This window comes from Vanellus vanellus (genome assembly GCF_965231255.1).
Source record: "Vanellus vanellus genome assembly, chromosome: 11".
NCBI lineage: Eukaryota > Metazoa > Chordata > Aves > Charadriiformes > Charadriidae > Vanellus > Vanellus vanellus.
Genome location: NC_138916.1, coordinates 13,280,101 through 13,305,962, shown reverse-complemented (window position 1 = coordinate 13,305,962; position 25,862 = coordinate 13,280,101). Strand labels below are relative to the sequence as shown.

Genomic DNA, 25,862 nt, shown 5'->3' with positions numbered 1-25,862 from the left:
GTTCCTTCCAATTTTTTGAATGCTTCAGTTTAATCTTCCATTTTTACAGGGCACTCTAAACAAAAGACTATCCAGGCCCCAAAGAGAATAAGCACTGAACAGCCCTGCAAACACTGCGAGGCTCCTGCCCTACAACAAAATAGCTCATTGCTCCACCGCATCTTCCTTGTGTGACAGTAAACAGAAAAGAGAGAACCCCAGTAACAAAGTATCATCTTTATTTCAATTTCAGTTTTCCTTGTCAATAGGTTTTGTAAATCAAAGTGTACACTGAAAGATATTTTTAGTATGAAAAAGACTATAATCAAAGAGTTTTCTTTTAATCACTTCTTCAGAAATATATTTTGATAATAGCAACTGCTCATGACAATAAAAAAAAAAAAAACCAGAAAAGGCATTCATTTACTGTGGCATGGGAAGTACTGCCAGTTCTAAATGCCCTACATAGTTTCTTTAAAATTTGTACGTTCTTTAGGCCTCAACAAAAACCAAAGCTCCTCTTCCAGGTTTGGTAGCAAACAGACTATTATTCTCCAATGGTAACCTTTGGACATCGGTTTGGTAATAAGCTTTTTTTACATTTTTTAGGAAAGTATTCAGCTTGTCAGTAGGCACCATTGACACAGTGCAGCCACCCCATCCAGCTCCAGTCAGTCGTGACCCGATGGCCCCAAATTGCCTAAAACAAAATAACAGAAAAAAAATCCCGTAAAATAAACCAAAAGGGGGTAATCTGTCATATATATAATTCCTATAGGAAACTAGTCAATACTTTACTCAAAACACATCTACGTCATCTGATTTTTCTGAAGTTCACTTGGTTGTATGCGACGTTACAGCAATTTGAAGTTACCATTTTGGGCCCCAAAAAATGCTGACACTTTAAACTGTAATATAGTCACTTCTGTCAATTCCAAAAGTCACCCTCTTTTATAATGCTTCAGCATCAGCTGTTTTAAGGATCACAGCACAGCTGAGATGAAGAAAGCGGGAGAAGAAAGGAATTGTGTTAGCAACATTCATAAGACATCAGAAGTGAAAACAGAAATACATGACAAAAATAACAAAAGAGGGTTCATAAACTAATTGCACAGGATGTAGGCATGCAAGCCATTTTCTAATGTGGCAAAGACAAATAGCTCTATTCTTCCAGGACAGATCTAAAACATGCTGAAGATTCACAGGCTTCTGCAGGACTGCTGAGTGTGCCAGTCAAGAAAAGGAGAGTTCAGAAGCCCTTAAAAAGTCCTACAGAGTCACTGCACTCAAACATCTGTTTATGCTGAATGGACAGAGCTGGGCATCTCTCTTTAGAGGAACCTCATGAACTTAACAGATTTACAGCAGTAGAGGTAAAACAAGAATTTAGTCCCAAAAGAAAAAAAAATGCTCTTAAGGAGGGTGAATAGAAAGAACAATGACAAATAAATGACATCCAAAATAGAAAACATTCCCAGCCTGAAGATACTGGCCTGCTAGAAACGTCCTACAGCAAATCTCATGCCACTACTCTGCAAGATTCAGATGCCGTCTCATTAGAATTTAGTCCAATTATTTTCATTAGTCTGCTCACCTGTGTTCCTGATCTTTACTTGGATTCAGAAAAAGTAAGAAAATACCATGCAATAAATTTCTTTTTCTAACCTGGTCAGAACAGGATGATTTAGAAAACTCATTTGAAATCTTATTCTCGTGAGAGAGCTAATCTCATTTGCAAACAAATGCTTTGGATATGTTTCCAATAACCACGCACGGACAGATCTGCCAGTCCTAGAATGTGTGTGAGGGAGAGATGGCATCATGTGAGTAACATATTGGAAAATGACAGCTCGTTCTGAGTAGGCTGTAGTAATTTTTCATACGTGCATTTTATGTTAAATGAGTCTGGTATACCGCTGGGTTAGTAGAGGTTTAGGTCATATTTCAAGCAAGTACTTACATATGTGTTTGATTCTAAACATGCTTACATATCTTCTTGAACAGAAACACTTTCTTCAGTGTGTCTGTGTGGTGCCACCCTTCATATTGACTCGATTTTATGTTCATTCTTTATTTCCTGTCGGTGTTTTATTTTACTTATGATTACTATTCCTGTAAGCCACTCATCCTCTGATGCAATTTTTCTCGTTTCTGGTCCATGGAGCAACTTCCTAAAATGAGGAGGATCCAATCCAGTCTCAGTTGCCATCAATAGGGAAATTCCCATCGACTTCATAAGGCCCAATCCACTTTTCAAAGTTTGTTAAATCAACTGTCTGTACTCGTTTGGACTGTTACCTCAGTCAGAACTTTGGATTTCAGATGGTGTCTGGCTTTTATTTTGGTAGGCAACTGAAATCCCTTCAGAATTGTTCTGAACCTTTTACTGATTTCATAATTCTCTGTGGTCATGCTCATGCCTCATTTTTACTGAGTCATTTTAAAATACTTAGTTGAAATAAAGCATAATGTAGACAGAAAATATGCCTGTTTCAGAGCTGAAGTCACTGTGTTTCAAAATACTGCGGCTAACAGTTTCCAACGTGGTGATATGATTAGACGCTTTGGGCTCAATACTGAGGAACTCAGCGTTTTGATGGGCAGTGCTGCAACACCTGGAAACTAGGTACCTGACATTACAAGAATTCAGAAGTGAGCACCTAATTCTGCATCTGCTGGAGATGCGGTGCAGGGGAGGGAGCGAAGTCAAACATGAGAAAGTTAACTTTGGAACAAGTCTGAAACTGTCTTTTTCGAGTCTTGATCAGTTCAGTCCTAAGCTGAAACTTTACCCATCCCCTGGTAAAGTGGGATTCGGAGCCAGACGCTCTCTTCTTGTGCACCGGCATCTAAATCATGCGTTTATGAAGAGAAGTATGAGCAGATAATCATCTTGTGGATGGAGCGCTCATGCGCACAGTGGGCAACGGGGATTTAACGTGTGGGAAAATACCCTATGCACTGCCTGGGCTGCGCCGCGGCTGTGAGGACAAGGAACAGAGGGGGAGGCGGAGCACACCAGAAAGATAAGGCAGCTGCAGTCCAGTGTCGGGGGCCCACAGCTCCCAGTCCTGGGTTCTGGCTTTTGCTTCTTGAAGAGTTTACCTATCTTGTTCCAGTATTATCTTATGAGAAAAGGGGTGTGTGTAAATGAGAGTAAAAACATAAGTACTGCAGCAAAGGAAAGAAGAATAAAAATGGAAGTCCCATAGTTTGGTATATGGAAGCGATAGGTAAGACGTTGCAGTACCTCATTTTAAAAATAATTGTGCTCTAAGAGGTTAAAAAAGCAGCGCAATATTTTTAATTCCAAATACTCAAAATTATCAACCAGCTATTCAGAAAGCATGGCGTAAACATGGTAAGATTTAAATACCTAAATCGGGGGGGGGGGGGGAAGTTATACTTATTCTGTTTTGTAGCTTAGTGTCCATTTGAATAACATCTTTAAGCAGTTTTGGCTCTGAAATAGCTGCAAACTTCTTTTGATAAGGTTGGGTTTTGTTTGTTTTGTTGAATTTTCAAATTGTGCCGTGGACTCCAGGCTCTGCAGCTTTAAGAAAATCATCAGTGATAACAGTCTTGATAAAACGCAGAGTTGTCTCAGCTACCACAATGCACCTGGGTGTAACGTAAAAATCTTTAAAAGTGATCAGAGGGGATTCAGCTATCTTCAACTGTACGGGGCATGGCTGGTAACACAAATTACCAGGATTTATACGACTAAAAGATGGGGAGTAAGGGAATGAAAGAAAGTTACTTGCCACACTCAAGTATACTGAGACATTTTCAAAAGTACCTGATGAATTCAAGAGCTCAGATCTGATTTTTTGCTCCTTAATTGTTTAGTAACTCTTCTGTGCTACTTACTTTCAAAGACTAACAGGTAAAACAGCTATTAACAGCAGGAGATAGGTTAGAGGAAGTACAAGTCTTCTGTCTTAGCAAAAAGAAAAGAAAAAACAACTGACCGACTAGTGGTTACAGTTTTCAGCACTACAAACCACAGCAAGTATGGATCCCTTTCTTTCTTGGCAGAGGTTGTACAGTAAAACATAAAGATCTAGGCAAAACAGAAAACATCTGGATATGCAGATTATTCTTCACAGTTTAAACCTTGTAAGGAGAGAGCAGCACTAGACTCGGGCAATTCTGTGGAATGTATTTTTGGAAAGGCTTTTTAAAGTTACAGGGCAGCTGTATATCATTGTAAGTAAAGAATGTAATTTATGTAGTTCCTGGCCATTTCTGTAATCACATCAGCTAAGTTTTCCTAGAGTGACTAGTGATTTTATGTCCCTTAGATTTTTAACGTACAACTTGAGAAAAGTTAAGAATTTTTTTCCCAATAGTTTCCAAAAATCAGATGCTGGCTTCAGCTGCGTTCATCTAGAATAGCTATATGCTTTCAGAAATCTAATCACAGAATCAGAAAAACATTAAAGAATATCAAACTTCTAAAGAAAGATACATTTCTTAGGAAATACTCTTGATGGGACAAGACTGTAAAGAATAATGAACAAATAATTTGCTTCTTTCTGTGCAATGAACATCATAAAAAAAAAACCAGATTAAATAATTTTAATATGCCAATTAGAAATCATTTCACACAAATGACGCTCCGCTGTGGTGCTTAGCTGTGCTCATCATACTAGCTGTGGGCTCTTCTGCTGGTAAATTAGAAATCTGATGTAACATGGGCACACACATCACACTTTTCCTCCACTATTTATATTTTGGTCCTTGGAACTGAAATGCCCTGATTAATTTTAATTTAATTTAATTTAGTAAAACCCTAACTGCATACTCCTTTCCTTTGGGTTCTGTGGCTGTGTCTATGCTACTGCCTGCAAGTAGTGTCACGATACCCCAGCTAGCTCAGAGAGCGGCAGCTGTCTAGCTGTGAAAGCCCAGAGCTCAGCATAAATGAGAAACAGAGAATTTCCATCCCCATGCTGAGCTTCACGCTGCAATAGACTGTTGCTAGCATCCGTGCTAGCTTATTTAAATGCAGCGCAGGTAACTCCACACCGTAGTGCAGATCTTATCAGTTTACACCTTGATAGTTTTCTCCCAGCACTTCTGAGAACAGGCCCTATTAGTATGATTCAAGAGACTTAAAATGGCTCGTCCCTTTTGCGAAGCTCAGTCACCAGATGCTACTGACTGAGGCATCAATGCTGGGTAGTTACCGTACCTAAAAATAATGCAGATGTTAAGTTCTAAGGCTTTTCCTCTGTCAGTGGTGTAACAGAACAGGCAGTGCTGGTACCTTGCGCTAGATCAAGACTTTGTAGCCCAAGATCTTTGTGATAATTCGGTAGAGCATACTTTCTGCCTTCATCTGACTCTGAAGACAGCTCTCCCTTCTGCCACACAGATCAACGGTTCCCTTTGAATAGCTGAGATAACCACGGTGGAATTGCCCCGCTGAGTAACTCTTGTAGCTTATTCTATTCTGTGATCATTACGTGATACAATAAACCGAACACAGCCTGTGAGTTACATACTGGATTGGCTCCCAAGAGAAGGAACAAAAATTGTATTGCTAAATTACTATCAGACTTGTCCAATGGCAACCAGGGCTTCTCTGTGTTTTATCACAAAACAGCATGTGTATCCCATATGCAAAATAAGCTGTGAATGTCCAAAAGTCTTCTGTTCAGTTTTTAAGTTTGTAGTTTTATGGCTCAGAGGCCATTCCATCTTGTCTGCAAAAGAAATCAGACTAACCTAAATAATCATCTGTATCATACTCTATCAATTTACAAACCTGGTAAATGGGTATTACAACTTACAAAATCCACACAAGTATAGCAGTAAGAAAGCATATGGCAAATTGCATGTTTGTGAAATTCCTATTTTCATTATAAGCCAGACCGATTTCTCAGTTAAAAAAAAAAAAAAAGCCAGTTGCTGGTAAAGAAATATTTGTGTAGCTTTCATTTTTAGGTGGTAAGGCACCTTAAAGACATATAGAGAGGATGACATACTTTATTATAAAGCATTTGCTTCTAAAAGAAAGTGAAACAACGTTTCTAGATCTCAGGCCTGCAAACTCATGCCTTATGGCACCTGACATTTCCCTTCTGGCAGGGCAGTAACGCTCTGGCTTAGGCCAGAGTTTCCCAAACTAAGCGTGCCCTTCTCCAAGGAGAAGTAGGAACCATAACAGACGTGCAGAAGTATGAAGGTGTCATCACCAGGAGCTGTGATGAAGTGAATGAGGGAAGCAGCTGGGAGAAGGTGGATGGGGCAGAGGCAGGGATGGAGTAGTGGTGGGAAAGCTCAGGTGGGCAGCTGTTTATTCCCCCAAGCCACTGAATTCCTTCTGTAGGCCTTGAATTTACATCAAAGTTAGCATAACATATCTGTTCCATGACTAAATGTACCAGAAAAAAGGAAATTAAGAGAGACTGAAATGTGTACATCCTTTCATGCTGGTCCTGTGGTATGGATGAAATACTACGTAGAATGTGAGTACTAAGTATTTGTTTTCCCTTTCTGTATTAACACATGGTTATACCAGATCTCATCATCCACTGTAGCAGTTATGATCATAACAGCCTGTTACATGCAACAACCTGTGATTGCCAGCTCACTTTGTGCCATTTCTCAAACTCGGTTTATTCTGGCTAGAGGATATGAAACTGGGGAGGAATAAAGGGAGAACAGAAAGGACAAAACGACACTCAGGGAATCTGTTTTGGAGTTGAGCGGGCTTGTTTTATCGCTGCCAAACTGTGTTAGGGAACCCAGCTAAAAGAACAAGGCTGGGGCAGCAATGGAGAGTGCATAATGTGGGGAAAGCTCAGACACACAATGCAGAGAGAAGAAGCGGAGCATTAGCCATTTTAACAGTTAACACACTCATCTTTTAAACTGTGAAATGCTGTCCAACCTATGTGATACCCTAGACAACAGATTTTTTGAATTGGAAAAAAATGCAGTAGCATTTCACAATATACCATTATGATTCCAATGCAACCTAAGAATGTAGAAGAGCTTGCTTATGCCCTGAAATTCCTATGGTGGCAGTTCTGAAATGGTTAAGAAATACACAAAAGTTACAGAATTCAAAGAGAACAACACAGATGATGTTTTAAGAAAACCAGTTATGACTTCTTCTAGTTAAAAAAAGAATAGCCAACAGTCTAACGTAACACTTGTGACGATGAGTCAGTCCAAAAGCAAAGTCTGTAATAAAGCCATAAACTGCAGCTTTCATCTGAAAGTATTACACAGATGTCAGTAGGGAAACAATTGACCATGTAATGTCCCTGCAGGAGATTAATTTTGTAATAAGAGACAAGAATACTTTCATTTTAAAATTGCAATAGCCAACGATGTCATATTTTCTCATCAATTCAAACAATATTCTCAACAGGCGATTACTCTTCCTTGTGGTCAAAACTTACAGGCAGATGTCTACCAGCCGATCCAGTTCAGGACAGCTGCATTCATACATTTCCCTGCAGCTGATATAGCTCTGGTTCATTAATTCTCCCAGCAGCTGGATTGCATTGGCAGGTGCTTCGTTGCTTATCTTCTTAAATTCCAGCACTCTGGCAGCTTCACTATACACATGCTTTGCACGCTGGTATAACTTAAAGGTGGAAACTAAACAAAATGAAAATATCAAGTACTACAGTTATCCATTAATATTCACTACAAAAGGAACATACAAAAACATAGCAGAATTATATATTTTTAGTAATTTATATTTTACATTAGAACTCCCGAGGCTAAAAGCCTTCTGCAAAAGCTCACCTACATCTTCTTTAAATAGTACTTAGAGTTCATCAAAATACAACGTACACATTTTTTTCATGTTGATAACTTCATGCTCTGGTTCTTTGCTGTGTCACTGAACAGACCCAGTCTCTCCTTTTACTTTGCAGAGGCGAGCCACAAGTTCAAGAGTTAGCAGCGATGTGCATTAGGGCATTAATCTAAAGCTTTCAGGTTTTCAAATACCAGCAAAACGGAGTCACGAGCACATCAGAAATGTACCCAGTGCCCTGCAGGCAGCCGTCAGCCAGCACCTGCTGGCCCTGGGCACTGTGTGTGAGGTCTCCCAGCCAAATCTGCATCCACCACCCAACTGTGCAGACGGACTGTTTCTTGAAAAAAAAAAAACGCAACCAAACCACAAAAAAACACCAACCACTTTTTTAAAAAAAAACAAACAACACTATTATCCACATTTCCTGGTGCATAGGTAAGGAAGCCCTCTCAAATATTTTCACAATGATGCAGGCTCACCCTGACTGTATATAATACCAGATTAAAGGTACAGTGAAGAGCACAGGTGCTTTCAGTTTGGTTTTGAGGGTTTATTTTTGGTGTGTGTTACCAGCCAGAGTGTCAGTGCTGCCTGTGTGGATGTGAAGAGGTGTCGAGCCCGGGCAGGTACCGCTTAGTGTTGGCCTACTAAGATAAAAGGCTACTGCAAGCATTTTGGCTCAAATTTTTCTATTGTGCTATGAAAAAGCTGTTCCTCAGGGAAGGTGGGGGAGCATGCCCAAACCTTAGATGGCTGTTGGGGTACAGACCTCTACCAAGCCTGACCAGGGGGATACAGAAAGGAAAGGGATGGCTGTGGTTAAAGGCTCCTCAAGCTACTCATTAAGAGGAGGGTTTGGTTTGCAACTAATATCTGAGAATTTCTCTGCCTTTCCCAAGCTCATGTTGTAGTTAATTGTTTTTCTCTCCCAACATAATTCTGTTTGCTTTAATATCATGGCTGCTACTGAGGAAGTATTGCTCACCAAAAGCATGCATGACATAATTTAATTTATGATTAAATTGGTTTATGTGAGCTGTTTGGATAGTAAATATTAGATAAATGGACTTTATTCTCTATGTGGAGCACCTACTGCAGTATGTTTCCTTATTTCATCCCAACTTGAGCACCTCAGAGCATCCCTCATTTTCTTTCTACATGTGAGTTCTCCTTTAGATCAAGGTCTCTCTCCTCATTTCAGCTTCTGGTCTCTCTTGCTTTCTAAAATGGCTGATGAAACATGCAAATAGAGGTAAAAAGGGAAGAGAGACAAGCCCTGTGTTCAAAACAGAACTCGCTATCTGACCCAGACACATGGAGTTCCCACCTGGCTGTTCCATGGAGACAGTCAAGTTCTAGAACCACTTCTGATGATTTCAGCAATCTACATTTGCAAGTGTACGTAGAAATCTTCCTTGAAAGACTGGAAATACAATTGTGTCCAGTATTAAGTCTCTCGTATGTATACTCCAGATTGCAGCCCTTACAGAGTAAAACTTCATCAGCACCTGTATAATCCCTTTTTATTTCTCCAGAGTAAGTGTAAATCACAACTGTAAATGCTGAAAATACAGCGCTGAGAGAGACACAAGTAGTCTAAAATGATAGAGAAACACTAACCACAGCAGTGTTCTGCTACCGGTGATATTGCTTCTGGTGATATTTATTTTCTAATTCAATACAGCCTGCCACTGAGAAACCCTGCACTGCTGTCTTTGAACAGGCCTCCTGAATGTGTTTCAAACTAGGACAGAAATGAGAATATGGAGTGTCCCACCAAAACATCTTCTTGCGAGTATCACATGGGAAGAGCATATTTTGTTTTCCCGTTTAGAGATGTGTTTTACCCCACTGGATTTTGTTGCTGTTGGAGTTACTTGCACTGTGTTTTGCAGAGCTATGCCTCAGTATTTTTGAATGTTGAAGAAAGGCAGCTTGGCCTATTTTTAAGGATGGTTTCTCTTTAAATATTCTTTTCTTATAAGCCATTGTTTTAAAGCAAGGAGATTTCTAAATGTGCATTCGTTTAGGGAATATCTAAAGTTGCGTGAGAGATTGCCATAGCTCACACTCTCTTGTAAATCACCATTGAACAGTAGTAACCCAAAGAATGAACTGAAAACATGTCTGGTTTCAATTGTAAGGCAACAGACTTGCCAAAGGCTGTGATTGATTCGGAGACCACCCTTTGGTAAAGCAATGCTCTACTGGCCAGATTACCTTAAAAATCCCTGGGGTTGTGTTGTGCTCATCATGTTATGAATTGCCAACCAGAGTGGGCGCTCTGGCTACTGGCTGCCCGCCAAAAGGTCCAAGCTGTGTCCTTGACAGCGTTCACTTCCAGGAGAGTCACTGCGGAGGGGAGAACTTGCTACCTTGACCCTGGCTTTCTCTCCATGGGAAAGCAATCCTTTCGGGTAGTTCTCAAGCGAGAAAGAGTGGCTGTATGTTATTTCCAGACTCCTTTGTGGACATTTACCAAATGAGTATCAGTTAAAGGCTGGTACCGTTACACTAGCTATTGGTTGGTTATGGGTAGCATTTTATTTGAGAAGATACCGTTTGCGTTTAAAATTTGTTTCTATGGTTTGCTTTTCCTCTCTGGCAGTGTACTGCTCAGGTAAAATTATCTTCAGGACAGCAAAACACCTCTGTACTGTGTAAGTCCTATTCTAAAATAATGAAATGACTCACATATTTTCAGCTTTCAACACCAAATGCTTCTGGTAATAGAGAAACCTTCTTGTATCTCTTCTGTTTGGCTGGGTAGTCCAACTAACCATCTCTATATGATATCTATATGATAAAAGATAGCAGAGCACACATGAAATTTCCAGAAATTACATCTACATTGGAATCTCCTTGCTATATCGTAGCCTGTATATTAGCTCCATGTAAATAAAATCTGAATTATCATAGAATCATCGAATCATAGAATGGTTTAGGTTGGAAGGGACCTTGAAGATCATCGAGTTCCAACCCCACTGCCATAGGCAGGGACACCTCCCACCAGACCAGGTTGCCCAAGGTCATGTCCAGCCTGGCCTTGAACACCTCCAGGGATGGGGCCTCAACAACCTCTCTGGTGCCTTACCACCCTCAAAGTGAAAAACTTCTTCCTAATGTTCAATCTGAACCTGCCTTCTTCCAGTTTAAAGCCATTCCCCCTTGTCCTATCGCTACATGCCCTAGTAAAAAGTCCTTCCCCATCTCTCCTGTAGACCCCCTTTAGGTACTGGAAGGCCGCAATAAGATCTCCCCAGAGCCTTTTCTTCTCCAGGCTGAACAGCCCCAACTCTTTCAGCCTCTCCTTATGGGAGAGGTGCTCCAGCCCTTGGATCATTGAATTAATAGGACATGCCAAAGAACTATGGATTCTGTGATTTTAGAAGAGTGCAGGAACTGATCAGCATCTGCGTGCTTCATGCAGCCACATTTTTTACAATTAAAAAGGACTGATTTCCTAAGCCATACTCTGTCACAGTTAAAAGAGACAAAACCAAAGTGCGCATGACTGATTAGTTTATATCTGAGCTGGGGCTGGAGTGCTCTGAAAGAGGAAAAACTGAAGCCTTCAAAGTAAACCTTCCAGTGTTGCATAGCACTGGGTTATATGCTCTCACCCTCTGTGGTGCTCAAAGAAGAGCAAAGAAGCAGGGTTAGGGAACTAACGCCAGATTCTTAAAAGCATGTGGATCCTTAAATCTAGTATAGTGTATGGAAATTAGGTACTTAATCTGACTGAAAATGTAAATATACTTCCCTAATCCAGTAAACTATAAAGGCCTGATTTCTCCCACTTAAATTTATTTCCAAATTAGGGGTATGGGTACCCTCAACTCCATCTTCTGTCAGTGAAAAGGGCAGGCTAGGGAACCATTTGTCCCACCTGAGACCCAGATTGCCCTGGGGTATCCATTTCTCTGGTGACTAGAGAGGAACCTAAAACCTCTGGTGCAATGGAACTAGCTGGCTGCCACGCTGACGTAAGAGCAATCGCTTAGGGCACATCTAAAGTAATGTTTCTTCCATCAGGGGATCTGTGCAATATCCAGTTCAGGTGCTCTGCTCGTCTGAAATACCGTAGTGCCACTCAGGCTGATGGAGATTTGTATTGGCTGCAAATCTAGTCTCTGACCAGAATCACGTTCTCAAAAACTGTTCTTTGAAAATCGCTACACGTTATCCTCTCTGCCATGTTCTGCATAGCTCACTGCCATGCAGGAATTAACTGTTTGACTTTTAGACCTAGACAGACTCGCACATTGAGAATCTCGTAGTCTTTTTTGTCCCTTTCTGAAAAGACAGTATGGAGATTGTGATTTATTTTGTACAGTATCAGCTGCACACAGAAGTTGTTTCTTGTGGACTCGGGGGGGGGGGGGGGGGTGATACCTTTTATGACTGAAATAGATACAGATCAGATTAAATTAAAGTAAAACAGAAAAGTCAAAATGAGACCAGAGAAAACCTTAAGGAGGACGAGGAATCCTATACCCGGGTCTGCTCTTAGTGACATTTTGTCACTATGTTTCTAACACATTTCACCTGTATTCAACCTGCTACTGGAGCAGCTAATCCACCTTCCAAGTCATAGCCTCACTAACTGTGTGTCTGAAGTTTCAAAAAGGCCACAGCGAATCTTCTACAAGGGATCTGCTCATCTGTTAACTGCTTTGTATTATCAATCCTTATCTATTTTTCAGGGAATGTCAGCTCTTGCTGACCCTTTGTGGACTCCCTGCTCCCTAGCTTTGCTCCTCTGCAGCAGATTTCTGTGATGTCATCCATGAACAGGTAGATGCAATTCCCTTACAAACCACCAAATGCCCTTGAAAGAAATGGGGACTTTTTTCAGTGTACTAATAGCTCTGCAGCAAGAACCTTCCAAGTTGTTAAGACACAGCAGACTAACATTAATGAAAGTTTGTTGAAAATTCATATAAAAGCTCTTAAAAACCAACAAAAATCCTGGGCTATTAGTCCCAAACAACTGTGGGTTAATTAAATAAATTAAATATAACAGAGAAGTTTACTGTGACTTTTCAACTGTATGGTCATATTTTTAATTTTAGCTTTACAAAAAGTGTGCAAACCTGTCCACTCCAATTACAGGGATTTTTTTTTTCTCTATAATTAAATGTTGTGGCTTCTCAGCAACTCGTATTTGTTACAACTTCAACTTCAGCAGATTCCTTTCTTTAGAGGCTTCCTGTACAATTCTGTCTGACCTTTAGCTAAAGACCAATCTCTTCAGGCTATGTATTTTTTTCTAGTTGCTTTGGCAGCTTCTTAAGATATGTTTCACTGTAGATTAATGAGCTACACATGGCTGATGGGACTGTTAGAAATTTACAACAGGAAAAACTCACCGACGCGAAATCATGTAGGGGACAGTTTCTACCACCATTACTCATGTGGAATAGTACCCTTCTCTGTTAGGCATCCTGCTGATTGAACATGATGAGGGTGAAGGTTTCTGGCTCACAATGTATATAAGAAAATGCTGCCAGATGGCTTTAATTTGAGCCAGATTGTGAACCCCCTACTCAAAGTGGGGAACAGTTACTCTACCGGGACTGCTCAAGTAACTGTTTGCAATCTGGCTTTCTGAAAATAAACCAGGGGACGAGTCATTGCTGGATTCAGTGACCCATTCAGCAGACACCTGCTTCATGACTATGCTAACTACTAGTTTAAAGTGATTTTTTGCTCCAGAGGAAAGCTAGCTTTAACAAGGCTTTTGCAACTAACCTAGACCCTTCAGTGCCTGCGCCTAACCTGTGGCACACCCCAAAGACCTGCATCCTCCAGGCAGCTGTATGGGATCTGCCTGGAAAGGCCACTGCTCTGTGGCTCATCCCAAGTAAATGATGTTTTTGTGGAAGGGGATGGCACATTCCCAAATTTCTCCATGACATAGATCAGGCTGAGGCTGGAGTAGGCACCTGGCCCCTCAAGCTGGGAAGTGCTCATAGGTCTACCAGTTTGGGGGTAACTTCTGCTCTTGTAAGACAAGGGAGCTCTACTAATGCACATGACAAAGCTCTGTGTATCCCAGAGCAAACTGACAGAACATCTGAGAGTCCACCTTCACGTACGCCTGTCTCTGCAAGTGAAGTTGAAGCTGTTCTTGCACTGAGGTCACCATTAATACAAATTACTTGGCAGTGGGAATGAAAGGCTATTCAAGCACCACTCACTGACGCTACAGCACAGATTTAGAATTCTCTTTCCAGGGGACAAATAGGAGGGCAGTTAAACAGCCAAATCCCCACAGCAAATGGATGCCTGCTCCTCCCATGGCGATTTCATTCCCAGGTTTAAATGTCCAAATTAGATTACAATATTATACATGAAAAGGAAAAATGGGTTTAAAAATACATCATTTAAGAAGGAAAAAAAACTTTCATGGTTAAAGGCATATACTGTTTTACAGGAGAACATCCTTTTGTGGTGAGGTTTATAAATACTTAATGTCCCACAATCACCGCACACTAAATGTTCTGTGAACCACTCAAGTCCAAGCCAAAATTATGGCATAGTGCACCTTAGAAAGTAATAAATATTATTTTTTCTAGAGATGTTCAGAAGCCACAAGTGCAATCCATGTGTAAACATTTGCAAGGGAGATTTAAACTCAGGATTTTGAGTTGGCCAAGGAACAACTGCAAGAAGTTTAGAGAGGCTTTATGCACCATCTGTACTTCTCCAAACCTGGGGAACAAGTGGGCTGTACAGTGGGGGACTGCAGAAATCATTGATTACCAGCTCATAAAATGCATGCAAAGTTGCTGTGTGCGTCCAGACCTGGCCTGGGACTTGCTCAAAGCCTGTCCATACCATATTTCTTTGGGATGTGGAGTTTTTATCTGGTCAGCCTTACACACTGATAAAACTCTACGTAAGTATACAGTATCACTGCTGGAGGAGTAGAGGAGAGGAAACTAGACTTAAAGCTAAAATAATATTTACATAACGCTTTCAGATCCTTGAACATGAGATACAATGCCCATACAAAACATTATTTATAACTATCACTGGGCTTTGAATAATACAAAAAAATAAAACTACCGACAATTTGTATTCAGTCACAGAGAAAACTCAGAATCCAGTAAATTATCTAAATAGTGATTCTTATGCAAATAGTTTACCCTTAACATTATAATATTTTATCAGAAAAGTTGATAAAATGTGTACAAAGGAAGAAAGATACCCTACATGGTATGGTTCTTTCTTCCTGTTGAACAAAGAAGTTCATCAACATTCTGAAATTCTCTGCAGAGATTACTTATTTGTTGGTATGTTTTCTCTCACGTGAAGAAGCCATGCATTGTCATTAAAATACAGTGGGAAAGTAGAGGGGAAATAAGAAAAATATTTTTGTGCAAAAGCCGCTGGTTTTCCAAAGCCAACATAAAATGTAATTTGTTTAGTGTGTAACAAAAACAAACAGTGGATTTAGATTCCTTCTTTCTGTGTCTGTCTTGTTTCTTCTTTGCATATAGTTTTACAGAAATCTGTTATTTAATTTTATATTGTACATGCAAAGAGGCTTTCAGCATAACCCATTTTAATTGGCCTTATCAAATGAAATCATGGTCATGTGAGTTTAAGAGATTCTGTTCAGCAAACATCTGCAAATGCTCTTCAGAACCACAGTATAAAATTTCCTTTGAGTTTCTTCTATAGTTTTTATATTTAAATTTTTTATCCAGACTTCCGTTTTTGAAAAAAATGAAAATACACTGTATAAACAATCCAATTCTACAGAACTGTAGAATTTTGGTTTATAAACCAGGTATAAGGAGTATAAATATCTGTAAATTAATAGTCTTGTATTGCTTCATGAAGGGGACAGTAAGGGGACAGCGTAGAAGATTTACAACCTTGCAGTTTCCCCTCAAAGTGTTGCAAAGTGCCGGTACATGGTTCAGTATATTCCTCGTGTACATACAGCACAGAGTTATCATAACTCTTTCTATGGGGAAAAAGAGCTGGATTAAGATATCATAGTCCATCCTGGTACCCTCTGGCAGTGTAATTAGACAGTAAGACTCTGATCCACTGGGGTGCAAAACGGGTTATAGATTCAGGACCTGGTTCTTGGTCAATATATAAAGTTTACAATCATTCCGGATATACAGATTGTTTAAATATAAGCGTCAGTATACATAGATATGTTACTGAGTTATATACATCAATTATATATGTCCCTGAAAGCAGTCTTGGAAGGGACTGGTAAGGATGTAATTCGGCCAGAAAACATTAGAGGTACTAAGGCTACAGAATGGAAACAAGGAAGTAAGGATTATTTTAAGTTCTTAAAGAAAGATTCTGATCTCAGTTGGAAACCTTTTATGAATGCAAATTAATTATTTCATAAATGCTCTATTATTCAGTGTTATTAAGCAACCCTAGTATATGCATCCAGGATGCATTCCATGTGTGCCAATACTCATGACTGCATGGTAATAATCATAAGCAATAGTACATGGGAAATACTTTAAATACTAAATTAGTCACCTCCACCAACATTTTTCTAACAGAAAAAAAATATATTGATAGTGGCAGAAACTTCTTTCTCAGGAGAGACCTAGACGACTTGCTGCCCAGTGCATGTTTTATGAAGTGATCCTGTATTTATGAATTCAAAAACAGAAACACAAGCTCCATCTATGCTGGTCTTTAATACCAGTTAAGGAGAGCAAACAGGATTCATTTTAATGATGCTGTAACCATCCAAAATGTTTGGGTTTGTTAGAGCTATTGCCTAAAAAGGAAGCCTAGTTTAGACTGTTCCCTAAATTAAAATCTTGGTTATTTAGATGTGACTCCCAAATGGCACAGACTAATCTAAAATAATAAGTGGTTTGCTCCTTCTACCATTTTAGAAACAGTTCAATTAAAATCAAGATTTTGCTCTATTTTAAGCTAAAAGTTAGAATGAAAATTGTGGTATCAATTCTCTCACCACCCAAGATTCTGGGGAAGTATTCTGGCAAGACTTACACTGGCACTACTTATTAATACATAAACTTTTTATATAATACAAACATTGTACACTAAACCCCACCATTTCATATATGCTTACCATCTTGTGTGTTTTGACTGAGGATCTGAGAGCGGAGCTCCTCCAGGCTAATTCCCAGGCATTTACAAATTTCCTCTGTGCTGTAAGGCTCAGGATGTAATACCTCCTCGACAATGGTCAGCATTTCCTCTAGGCTAACTCCTAGCTTGGTTTGCACATCATGGAGTCTCAATGTTTTTTTCCAGTCCAAGCCTTTTGACTTTGAGAGAAGCTAAAATTCAAAAAACGAAACAGAAAATATTGTTTAAAACTATTTAATTGACCATAAGCACCTTTAAGACCCATTTGCTCTTTTAACTTCATAATTGGGAACCATCAGAAGTGACTTTCTATCAGTACACAGCAGATAATAATTGTATTTATTTATAAAAGGTCTATGAATGACAGATATTATTCCCTCAAACCAGGTATTATCTGTAAACGCCCTCCTGGCATTATTTTTGCGATATCAAATCAGTGATTTATCCTTTTCCATGGATGTTTTTACTTCAAGTGCTTATTAACCTTTTCCAATCGCATTCAGACAATTGCCTATACAAATGCTATGATACTGTAACACTAAAAGTCCCTAAGAAGTCTGTTTCTGTACTGTTGGAATTTGCTCTAACATTTGAAACTTTTTGACCTTTCCAATATGCTCCTGGAGTTTTCTGATGAAGGTTTGAGGTTGTCATTAAAACCGTTTCTCATAATAGCCTTAAAAATATGCAAGTGGTCATAAGATTTGTGTGGGAGAATTAACTGTAACCTTTCTCAATCTCTAGAGTTTAAAGCAGATTTTAAGTACATTCTTTTAACATCCAATTTAAAGGAAGTTTTGAGCCTTACAGGAAGGTTACGATGTGTTAGTCAAAATCTGCTCTGTTCCTACATGATTGCTATGATGCTGATTAGTTGTAGATGCATCTGGTTTTCCCACTTCAGACAATGATGTCACCCTTTGTGTATCTTTGTGATGTTTTGGCAATTGACAGTAGTTACTTCAACACACGAGAATCCAAAAGGGAAATATGTCAAAGAGGCTGTTCGCGAGAAGGTTGCTACATGTGCTGATGCTCTTATGTGCCTAATGAAAATGGTTGAGTAAAGCAGCTTTCCTCATGTTTTCATAAGGTGGAATATTTTTAATGTTATGAATTATAGAACATTAAGTGGTCACTGTGGGATCCTACTGACATACAACCTTTCATTTCAACAGATTACTACAGACTAAGACACAGATTTTCAGGTACATACCAACGCCATTTTACTGTATTCATAAATACCTGACACACCTCCAATTCTGCACCATGTAAATAGAGATTAAAGCTTCCAGTATGCCAGAACAGGCTGTACGTTTCCAGAGAGTTTAAACCAGTGCAGCAAGACCAGGGAATGAAATCCTTTCCCTGTTCAAATCAGCGTTAAACCCTCTCATCGACAGGGCCAAGATTTCACTCAGTGTGTTATGTTATTCTTTTCAATAAACGCTGTTTTTGAGTGAGATTGGTTTGAAATCATTTACATCTCGATTCAGCAAAGCCATTTAACTTCCTGGGTTAAAAAATTAACGGGATTTACATATAAGTCTGCAAAGTATTTGCTTTGCTTTGTGCAAAGTTACAGCATGAAACTGGTTGTTTAAGCAGAAGATCTGTTGCCCAACTATCTGCTATAGATTCTCACCCTTCTCCTCTCCTCCAACAGTACCTTTGCAGGAGCTTTTCCAGTTTTGCTTTACCAAAGTATATAAAAATTAACTACTTTTGGTGCCATCTAGTGACTTGCTAAGATTTATGTGAGGCTTAGTAGAGCAGAACAAACAAAATCCAATCAAAATCCTAATCATATGACACTGTCGCCATCTAAACCACAGTTTTGTACATTCAGTGGTAGAGAAAGCAGCACTGTCTAGTGGCTAATGCAGAAATCAGGGTGAGAAAATCTTCTTGTTAAAGAGTAATTAACTTCTGGCCTGCTTTTCAAAGGCTCTGAGTACCTAGAACTCCACAGCCTTTATGTTATTGTATTTTAGCTTACTTATAAATTAGAATAACAATTATTGCTTCATTTGTTTTACTTAAAAACTCAATATCTCTTATGTTGGTGCACGTTTGTGATGTGTTCTTAAATCTGCTTCAAGGTACTAAATGAATGGAAATTTTTTGCTCATACTTTAATCCTAATGTTTAGCATCCCCTAGAATTTATTACCAGAAGTTAAACAGAACTAAGAATTTACAAAAAATAATGTTCTATAAGGCAACAAAAATTTTTCTACTTCCCTTTTTAAATAAATAATCCCCTGTCGAAATATGCCTTGTGTATTGTCACATCTGTTCTTATTTCTATACTTCAAGGGAGATGGTGTATTTCAGATGAGCTAACTACACTGGGGTTTTACAGGTCAAATGTTCCAAATGGAAACTGTCCCCATCCGGCCAGTGGGCAGGGCTTTGTTGTAAAGGTCTATACTGCTTCCAGCGAAGTTTCAGTTTTGACAACACTGGGAAAAATGTTATGGGCAAACAGAAAAATAGTTATTGAAAATAGTCTAACTGCAGCAGCTTAAATTGTAATGGACACAGAACAGAAATGGGGACAAATCTCATCTATTTAATGTACAAAAGTACTGATCCCGCAGTTGGATATTTTCTTGATGATCTCTCACTAGATGGATTAAAGATGTGGGCGTCATCCAGCTGGCTCTTAACTGCCAGGATATAGCATCTGTAGGCATTATTGTCCTTTATTGTTCAACACAGGCACACTGGAGAACTGTAAGTCACTAAGAGGAAAACCTACTTAGTAAATGATGGGACAAATATAAATAAAAGAAAGTCTGACTAGGAGTAAATATAGGAATACTTAGTCCTTATATGGCAATACCACTTTCTTACACTTTACATTTCTATAATGTCATCTGAGCATCTTTCCACATTTAACAAACACTAGTTGATTAACTATATGGCGTTCCAGTTGCAGACATTCTTGGTACCACTTTATAGCTGACAGTGACGTGAACCAGGGGAGGGCACGGCATTCACTAATGCTCACATTCATCCTGCAGCGCCTACTGTGTGAGTTTTCTGAAGCATAAAGTACAAGTGAATTTCCTTTGGAATTGCAAGTGTTCTGCAGAACGTAAGCATCTTTAAACATAGTGTTTAATGGAGCACACAAAAGCACTCAGAGGCTAGAACAAGAAAAGAGAAATAAATAAAAAAAAAGCACAAGAATGACTGTCCAGAAGGGAAGGGAAAGGAGCAGAACCCAAGAAAGATAATTTTGTGAGGATGATCAAGAGCTTACTTGCTTTGACTGACATCAAACTGTTTTACACTAATGCCAGCAGGCATATGTTGTGTTGGTATCTTTACTTACATGGAGCTTTCTGCGAACAGTATGAAATTCTAGAATGACCTAAAGCAGAAAAGGAAAGACAAGCCCATCCCAAGGGACTTACCAATGAGAATTTCTTTTAAAGCATTATTGTGAGGCCAAGCATGTTATTTCATAGTTCCATTAGCTTAATGGTGCTTAACAGACTACCCTGCTTCCACTTACATACCTGCCCTCCTTCACCCCACTGTAACCTGTTCCTAAAGACAGTCTTTTCCTGGCTCAACGTATTTTTTATAGTGTGTGCAACTTTCCATCTGGGTAGCGTATGTTTAAAAATAGACAGGTGTGTGTTGTTAGTCTCCTTAAAATCAAGCATCTGCTAAAGGTACTTTTTTAGAGATTGCATCACAGCTAACAGGAACGTAAAAAAAAAAATCTTTCCTTACCACCTTTCCAGTTTACTACACAGGACCAATAATTTAAAGCAATTCAGAAAACTGATTTAATTTACAAAATCTGGCATATGGAACAATACTTCAAAACGTCTTACAACTTTAGTGCACTTGTAGTTTGCCTTTTAGAATAGTTCACCTGTGAAGGCTCTCCATTTCTTGTGGGGGTAAAAAAAAAAAGCTCTTCCTAAAATACATACTTAGTCAATTAACTATCCAAAATTAGAGGTTTATCAGTTATACCAGAACTAACGCACAGGTCCTTATCTTGGTTTTCTTAATGGCATAGGAATCTTTTTATTAACTTCAATGACAACAGCTTTAGCCATGGTCATTGGTGCTATTATTTTTACCATATCTTATATAGAATCATAGAATTGTCTAGGTTGGAAGAGACCCTTGGGATCATCGAGTCCAACCATCTACCCTACTCTACAAAGTTCTCCCCTACACCATATCCCCCAAACCACATCTAAACGTCTCTTAAACACATCCAGGGATGGTGACTCAACCACCTCCCTAGGCAGTCTATTCCAATGCCCGACCATTCTTTCCTAATGTTCAGTCTAAATCTACCCTGTTGGAGCTTGAAGCCATTCCCTCTTGTTCTGTCATTAATTACTTGTGAGAAGAGACCAGCACCAACCTCTCTACAGTGTCCTTTCAAATAGTTGTAGAGAGTGGTGAGGTCTCCTCTCAGCCTCCTCCTCCTCAAACTAAACAGTCCCAGCTCCTTCAAACGCTCTTCGTAGGATTTGTTTGCTAGGCCCTTCACCAGCTTCGTTGCCCTCCTCTGCACTCGCTCCAGCACATCGATATCTCTCTTGTATTGAGGTGCCCAAAACTGAACACAATACTCGAGGTGTGGCCTCACCAGTGCTGAGTACAGGGGCACTGTATTCAGTACAGGTACAGCACTACTTCTGCTGGCCACGCTATTTCTAATACAAGCCAGGATGCCATTGGCTTTCTTGGCCACCTGGGCACACTGCCGGCTCATATTCAGTCGCTTGTCAATTAGAACCCCCAGGTCTCTTTCTGCCAGGCAGCTTTCCAGCCACACTTCCCCAAGCCTGTAGCGCTGCATGGGGTTATTGTGGCCCAAGTGCAGAACCTGGCACTTGCCCTTGTTGAAACTCATACCATTGATGTTGGCCCAATGATCCAATCTATCTAAGTCTCTCTGCAGAGCTTCCCTATCCTCCTGGGAATCAACACTCCTGCTTAACTTGGTGTCATCTGCAAACTTGCTGATGATACACCCTATGTCCTTAGCGAGATCATCAATAAAGACATTAAACAGAAATGTTCCCAACACTGAGCCCTGAGGCACACCACTTGTGACCGGCTGCCAGCTGGATTTAAATCCATTGATTTAAATCCCACTCTTTGGGACCTTCCAGTCAGCCAGTGCTTGATCCAGCAGATCGTATGCTTATCCAGGCCATGCGAAGCCAGTTTTTCCACGAGAATTGTATGGGGGACAGTATCGAATGCTTTTCGAAAGTCCAGGTATATACACCTAAAATGCAGCTATATGCTTTATACTTGAGTTTAAAGCCTATTTAAAAAGTCATCTGAAGTTTAGCTTCCCTCCTCAAAAAATATCTCAACACAGTATTTTATATTACATTTTGTCAGTATCTGATCATCTGATCATCTCATTCTTTTTTTTTTAAGCATTAACTATGGTAATTTTGCATAGAATTATGAGGGCAACAGATGCTCAAAGTACTTCTGAGTATTGCTTAGATTTTGGCCAAATGTTTTGCAGCAAGGAGTTCCACACTGCAGTTTTCAAAACCTTTATCTAGACTTTAACCCAAGTTCTGTTCTTTCACACAGCACACTATGTTGGGTATAACTGCAGTGAATCTTTATGCTTACTCCTCACTTAATCTAATCAAAGAAAAATCCACTGTATTCCTATAAAAAACCCAAATCAAACCCTACATCTACATATTCCTAAATGTATAGTCTACAAAATCCAGAATTAAAGTGGAACTTAGATTTTTCATGTTCAAATTCCATACATTTTAGAGATAAGTGTAAGCTGTAAACTGGCAGCACAACCTAAATGTTGGGGTTTGATTCAAGCCTGTTTTTAAACTTTACACTGACATACATGCTGCTATTCAACATTTCCAATATTACTTCCAGGCCTCCGACTAGTAGCTTTGATGTCCTCTAAATCCTAGAAAATACACATCTATTGCCATATATACATATAAACATGTGACCACACTGGTTGCTTTCCATTATTTGTCATTATTCAGCTTTAATTAGAAACAGTCTATCTTATTAACTAGAGAATATTTTTTTTGCGGAAAAATAGACTTATTTCCTCCATTGTAAGAGAGTACAAAATAAATTGAATGGAAATAAATCACATGATCTTCTATATAAGGGCACAGTCCTTGCATTTCCATTAAACTCGGCAGGAGTTCTTTTTCTGCAGAGATGGAGATGTCTGGTTTTGGAAAGAAAAATGCTACTTAAAGTAGCACCTAGCCAGGTGTTAAAGACACGATCGGTCAGAAGTGGAAAAAAGCACATATTTAGATGAAGGTTTGATTAGAGTTTGACATAAGCCATACGTTACCTTTGTAGCCAGACGACACTCCATTACCCTAATATTGTAATGAGAAGTTGCTGCTTTATTCATTTCAACACAACTGTTAGCAATAACAAACGCTGCTCCACTTGGAAGTCTAACATCAGTTGCCCTCAGAGGACTGAACTCTATCAACTTGGCCTATTGAAAGAAAAATGAATGGTTAGTTTTAATTTACTACTAGCTAACAGTGCACTTAGTTCTATAAATCAAATGTAAATTTGCATGTTTTTTCTCTTGAAAATCCAGGGACAGTTAAGGAAAGAAAACTGACATGAAACAGCAAGAAAAGAGGTTTAACCTCATTGGCCAAGTTACACACACATTTCAAACCTTTCCCATGTAGCTGGATTTTAAAATGTTTCCATTAAGTCTTTGGTTTTTTTCAGCATTTCACAGAACCCCACCCAACCTATTTTTCTTGCCTGTTTAAGACAACAGTTTTTCTTTGATCTACAGAAAAGTACCAGGCCTGGCTGAAGCTGATGTGCATGCCACTAGAGACAAGGGGCTTTGCATTCCCTTCCACTCCACCAATGTCCATCTCCCCTTTCGTTTTCTGATTTTCCACTAAATCAAGATTAGTTCCCTGAGGTACAGAATAGTACCAAAATCTTAGGACTGAGGAGACAGTGATGAGGTTTCATATGAACCATCAAACAGAGAAATTAAATAAAACTAAATATAAAAATATAGTCAGTCTCCTTCCTTCTGACATAGGAGGCTGCCTTGCCTCACAGATGCCTTACACAGGCTGCATAAGATGTTCCCAACGTTTTGTGACCTTTTCATGGAATAAGCTAGGCATCCATTAATTAAATAATTCAGGATGTAATGTAATCAAGAGATTAAATTCACATCTGGTTTTTCATTGGGATAAGATGTAAATCATGTGCCCTGCTTTGGCTTCTTAGAATAGACTGTAACTCTGCAAGCAGGGACGTCTTACTGGTTTTGGCATTGTTCACCCCCAGAGAGTTCCTTGAGCAGCTAGAGTGCTAAATAAACAATGACAAATCTGCTTGTACATTATGTACAGCATGTGTGTTACTCCCTGCCATTGAGATTCTGGACCACGTCACAAAATTACTATCAAGGCAGACAAGCTTGCTTACATTTAAATATACCCTTTAAGAACTGCTACATTAGATCAGAATGTATCACTAAGCTGGTCCAGTGTCCTGTTTCTGAGAGCAGCCATAAATGGATATTTAGAGGGAATATAAAAATAGGACATATACAAAGCAACCTTTTTCTTGGGTGTATTTTTCCAGCTTCCCATAAGCAAAGATTACGGTGGTTATACTTACACTGGAAGACACTTCAGACTATTATGTTTAATAGCTACAAATAGGCTAATACTCTATCAGTGTATCCAAGAAGGTCTTTTTTGAACCCTTTTTAAACTTTTGCCTTCCACAATGTACGGTATTTCTCAATTTAACAATGAATGTTTTGGAAAAAAAACAAACCAAACTTCCTTGTTTGTTTTTAACAAGCTGCTTGCTAATGTCATTGTGTTTCTATTAGTTCTTCAGTTATGAAAAACATTGAATTCTCAATTTACCTTCTTTTACACGTTCAGGGGTTTTACAGAGCTTCAAAATATCACCCTCAAAGATACTTGTTCTCTAAGCTGAAAAGTTTTAAATTATTCAGTCAATGCTCATATAAAAAAATAGCTTTGATCAACCTCAGTGTCCTTTACTGTACTTTTCTTGTTCTAGTGTATTTTTTTTGAGAGGGGAGGCCAGATATTGCATTCAGCTGCAAGTACACTGAAGCAAGGATATTTTCTGGTTTGTTCAGAATTCCTTTTCTGATCTTTTCCAACATTTTCTTTGCCTTTTTGATCACCACCTCTACATCTTTTCCAACATTTTCTTTGTCTTTTTGATCGCCACCTCTACATGTCAGAAAAGCCTCCACTTATATGATCATCTGTGAGCATGCCAGGAAAACATGATGCTTCCTTCAGCATTCATGTAGCTGTTTGTTTACTAATAACAGTATGAAGTGCGAAGAAAAGGTGTAGAGTAGGTACAGGTAATGTGAAACTGAAAATACATGTGCCTCGTGATGGAATTAAACGTTTGGTGTAACTCTAGGAAATAGCTTATTCTTTGTATAAGCTCATCCAAGATGTAACATCACACTTAAAAGCAAAGTAAAGGTTGTCATGATATGCTACATTAATTTCAGTGTAAGTATTTTGACAGGTTTTAGGTTTGAACATTCACAGCCCTGTGCACCTTCTGGGACAGTGGGCAAACTCCACTGTAAATTCCACTGCAAGCACTCATGCATAACTTGGCAGGTTCTGTTTATCATTGCTGGTCCACCTTCTGTCACCACGTTTAGGACAGCTAAATGCCTTCTACATCAGAATCCAGCCACAGAATTGTCTGGAATTAGCAAAACTGGGAAAAAAAAAGTATCTCCATTGTCTTTGTAACTGGACCTGGCAAAACTTCCTAGAACTGTTTGGTTATAAGAAGTTTCAAGAAAGCATTTTTGTAATAATTATCCCATTTGCACTGAATACAAGGCATACCGACCATTCAGATTTCATTATATGGGAAACATTCTAAGTTCAGCGAAGAATTAGCCAAAT

General features: G+C 39.2%; 1 protein-coding gene across 1 annotated transcript in view; it reads right to left on the bottom strand.

Moving 5' to 3' along the window:
- Positions 1–207: 207 nt before the first annotated feature.
- The window catches only part of GALK2 (galactokinase 2), a 51,706-nt gene continuing 26,051 nt past the window's right edge, over positions 208–25,862 (bottom strand). The window contains exons 7-10 of the mRNA XM_082489001.1: positions 23,237–23,389; positions 16,860–17,070; positions 7,398–7,599; positions 208–679 (exon numbers count right to left, since the gene is read on the bottom strand). Of these exons, the coding sequence (XP_082345127.1) occupies positions 472–679; positions 7,398–7,599; positions 16,860–17,070; positions 23,237–23,389 (774 nt within the window). The 3' untranslated portion in view covers positions 208–471. The remainder of the gene's footprint in view (positions 680–7,397; positions 7,600–16,859; positions 17,071–23,236; positions 23,390–25,862) is intronic.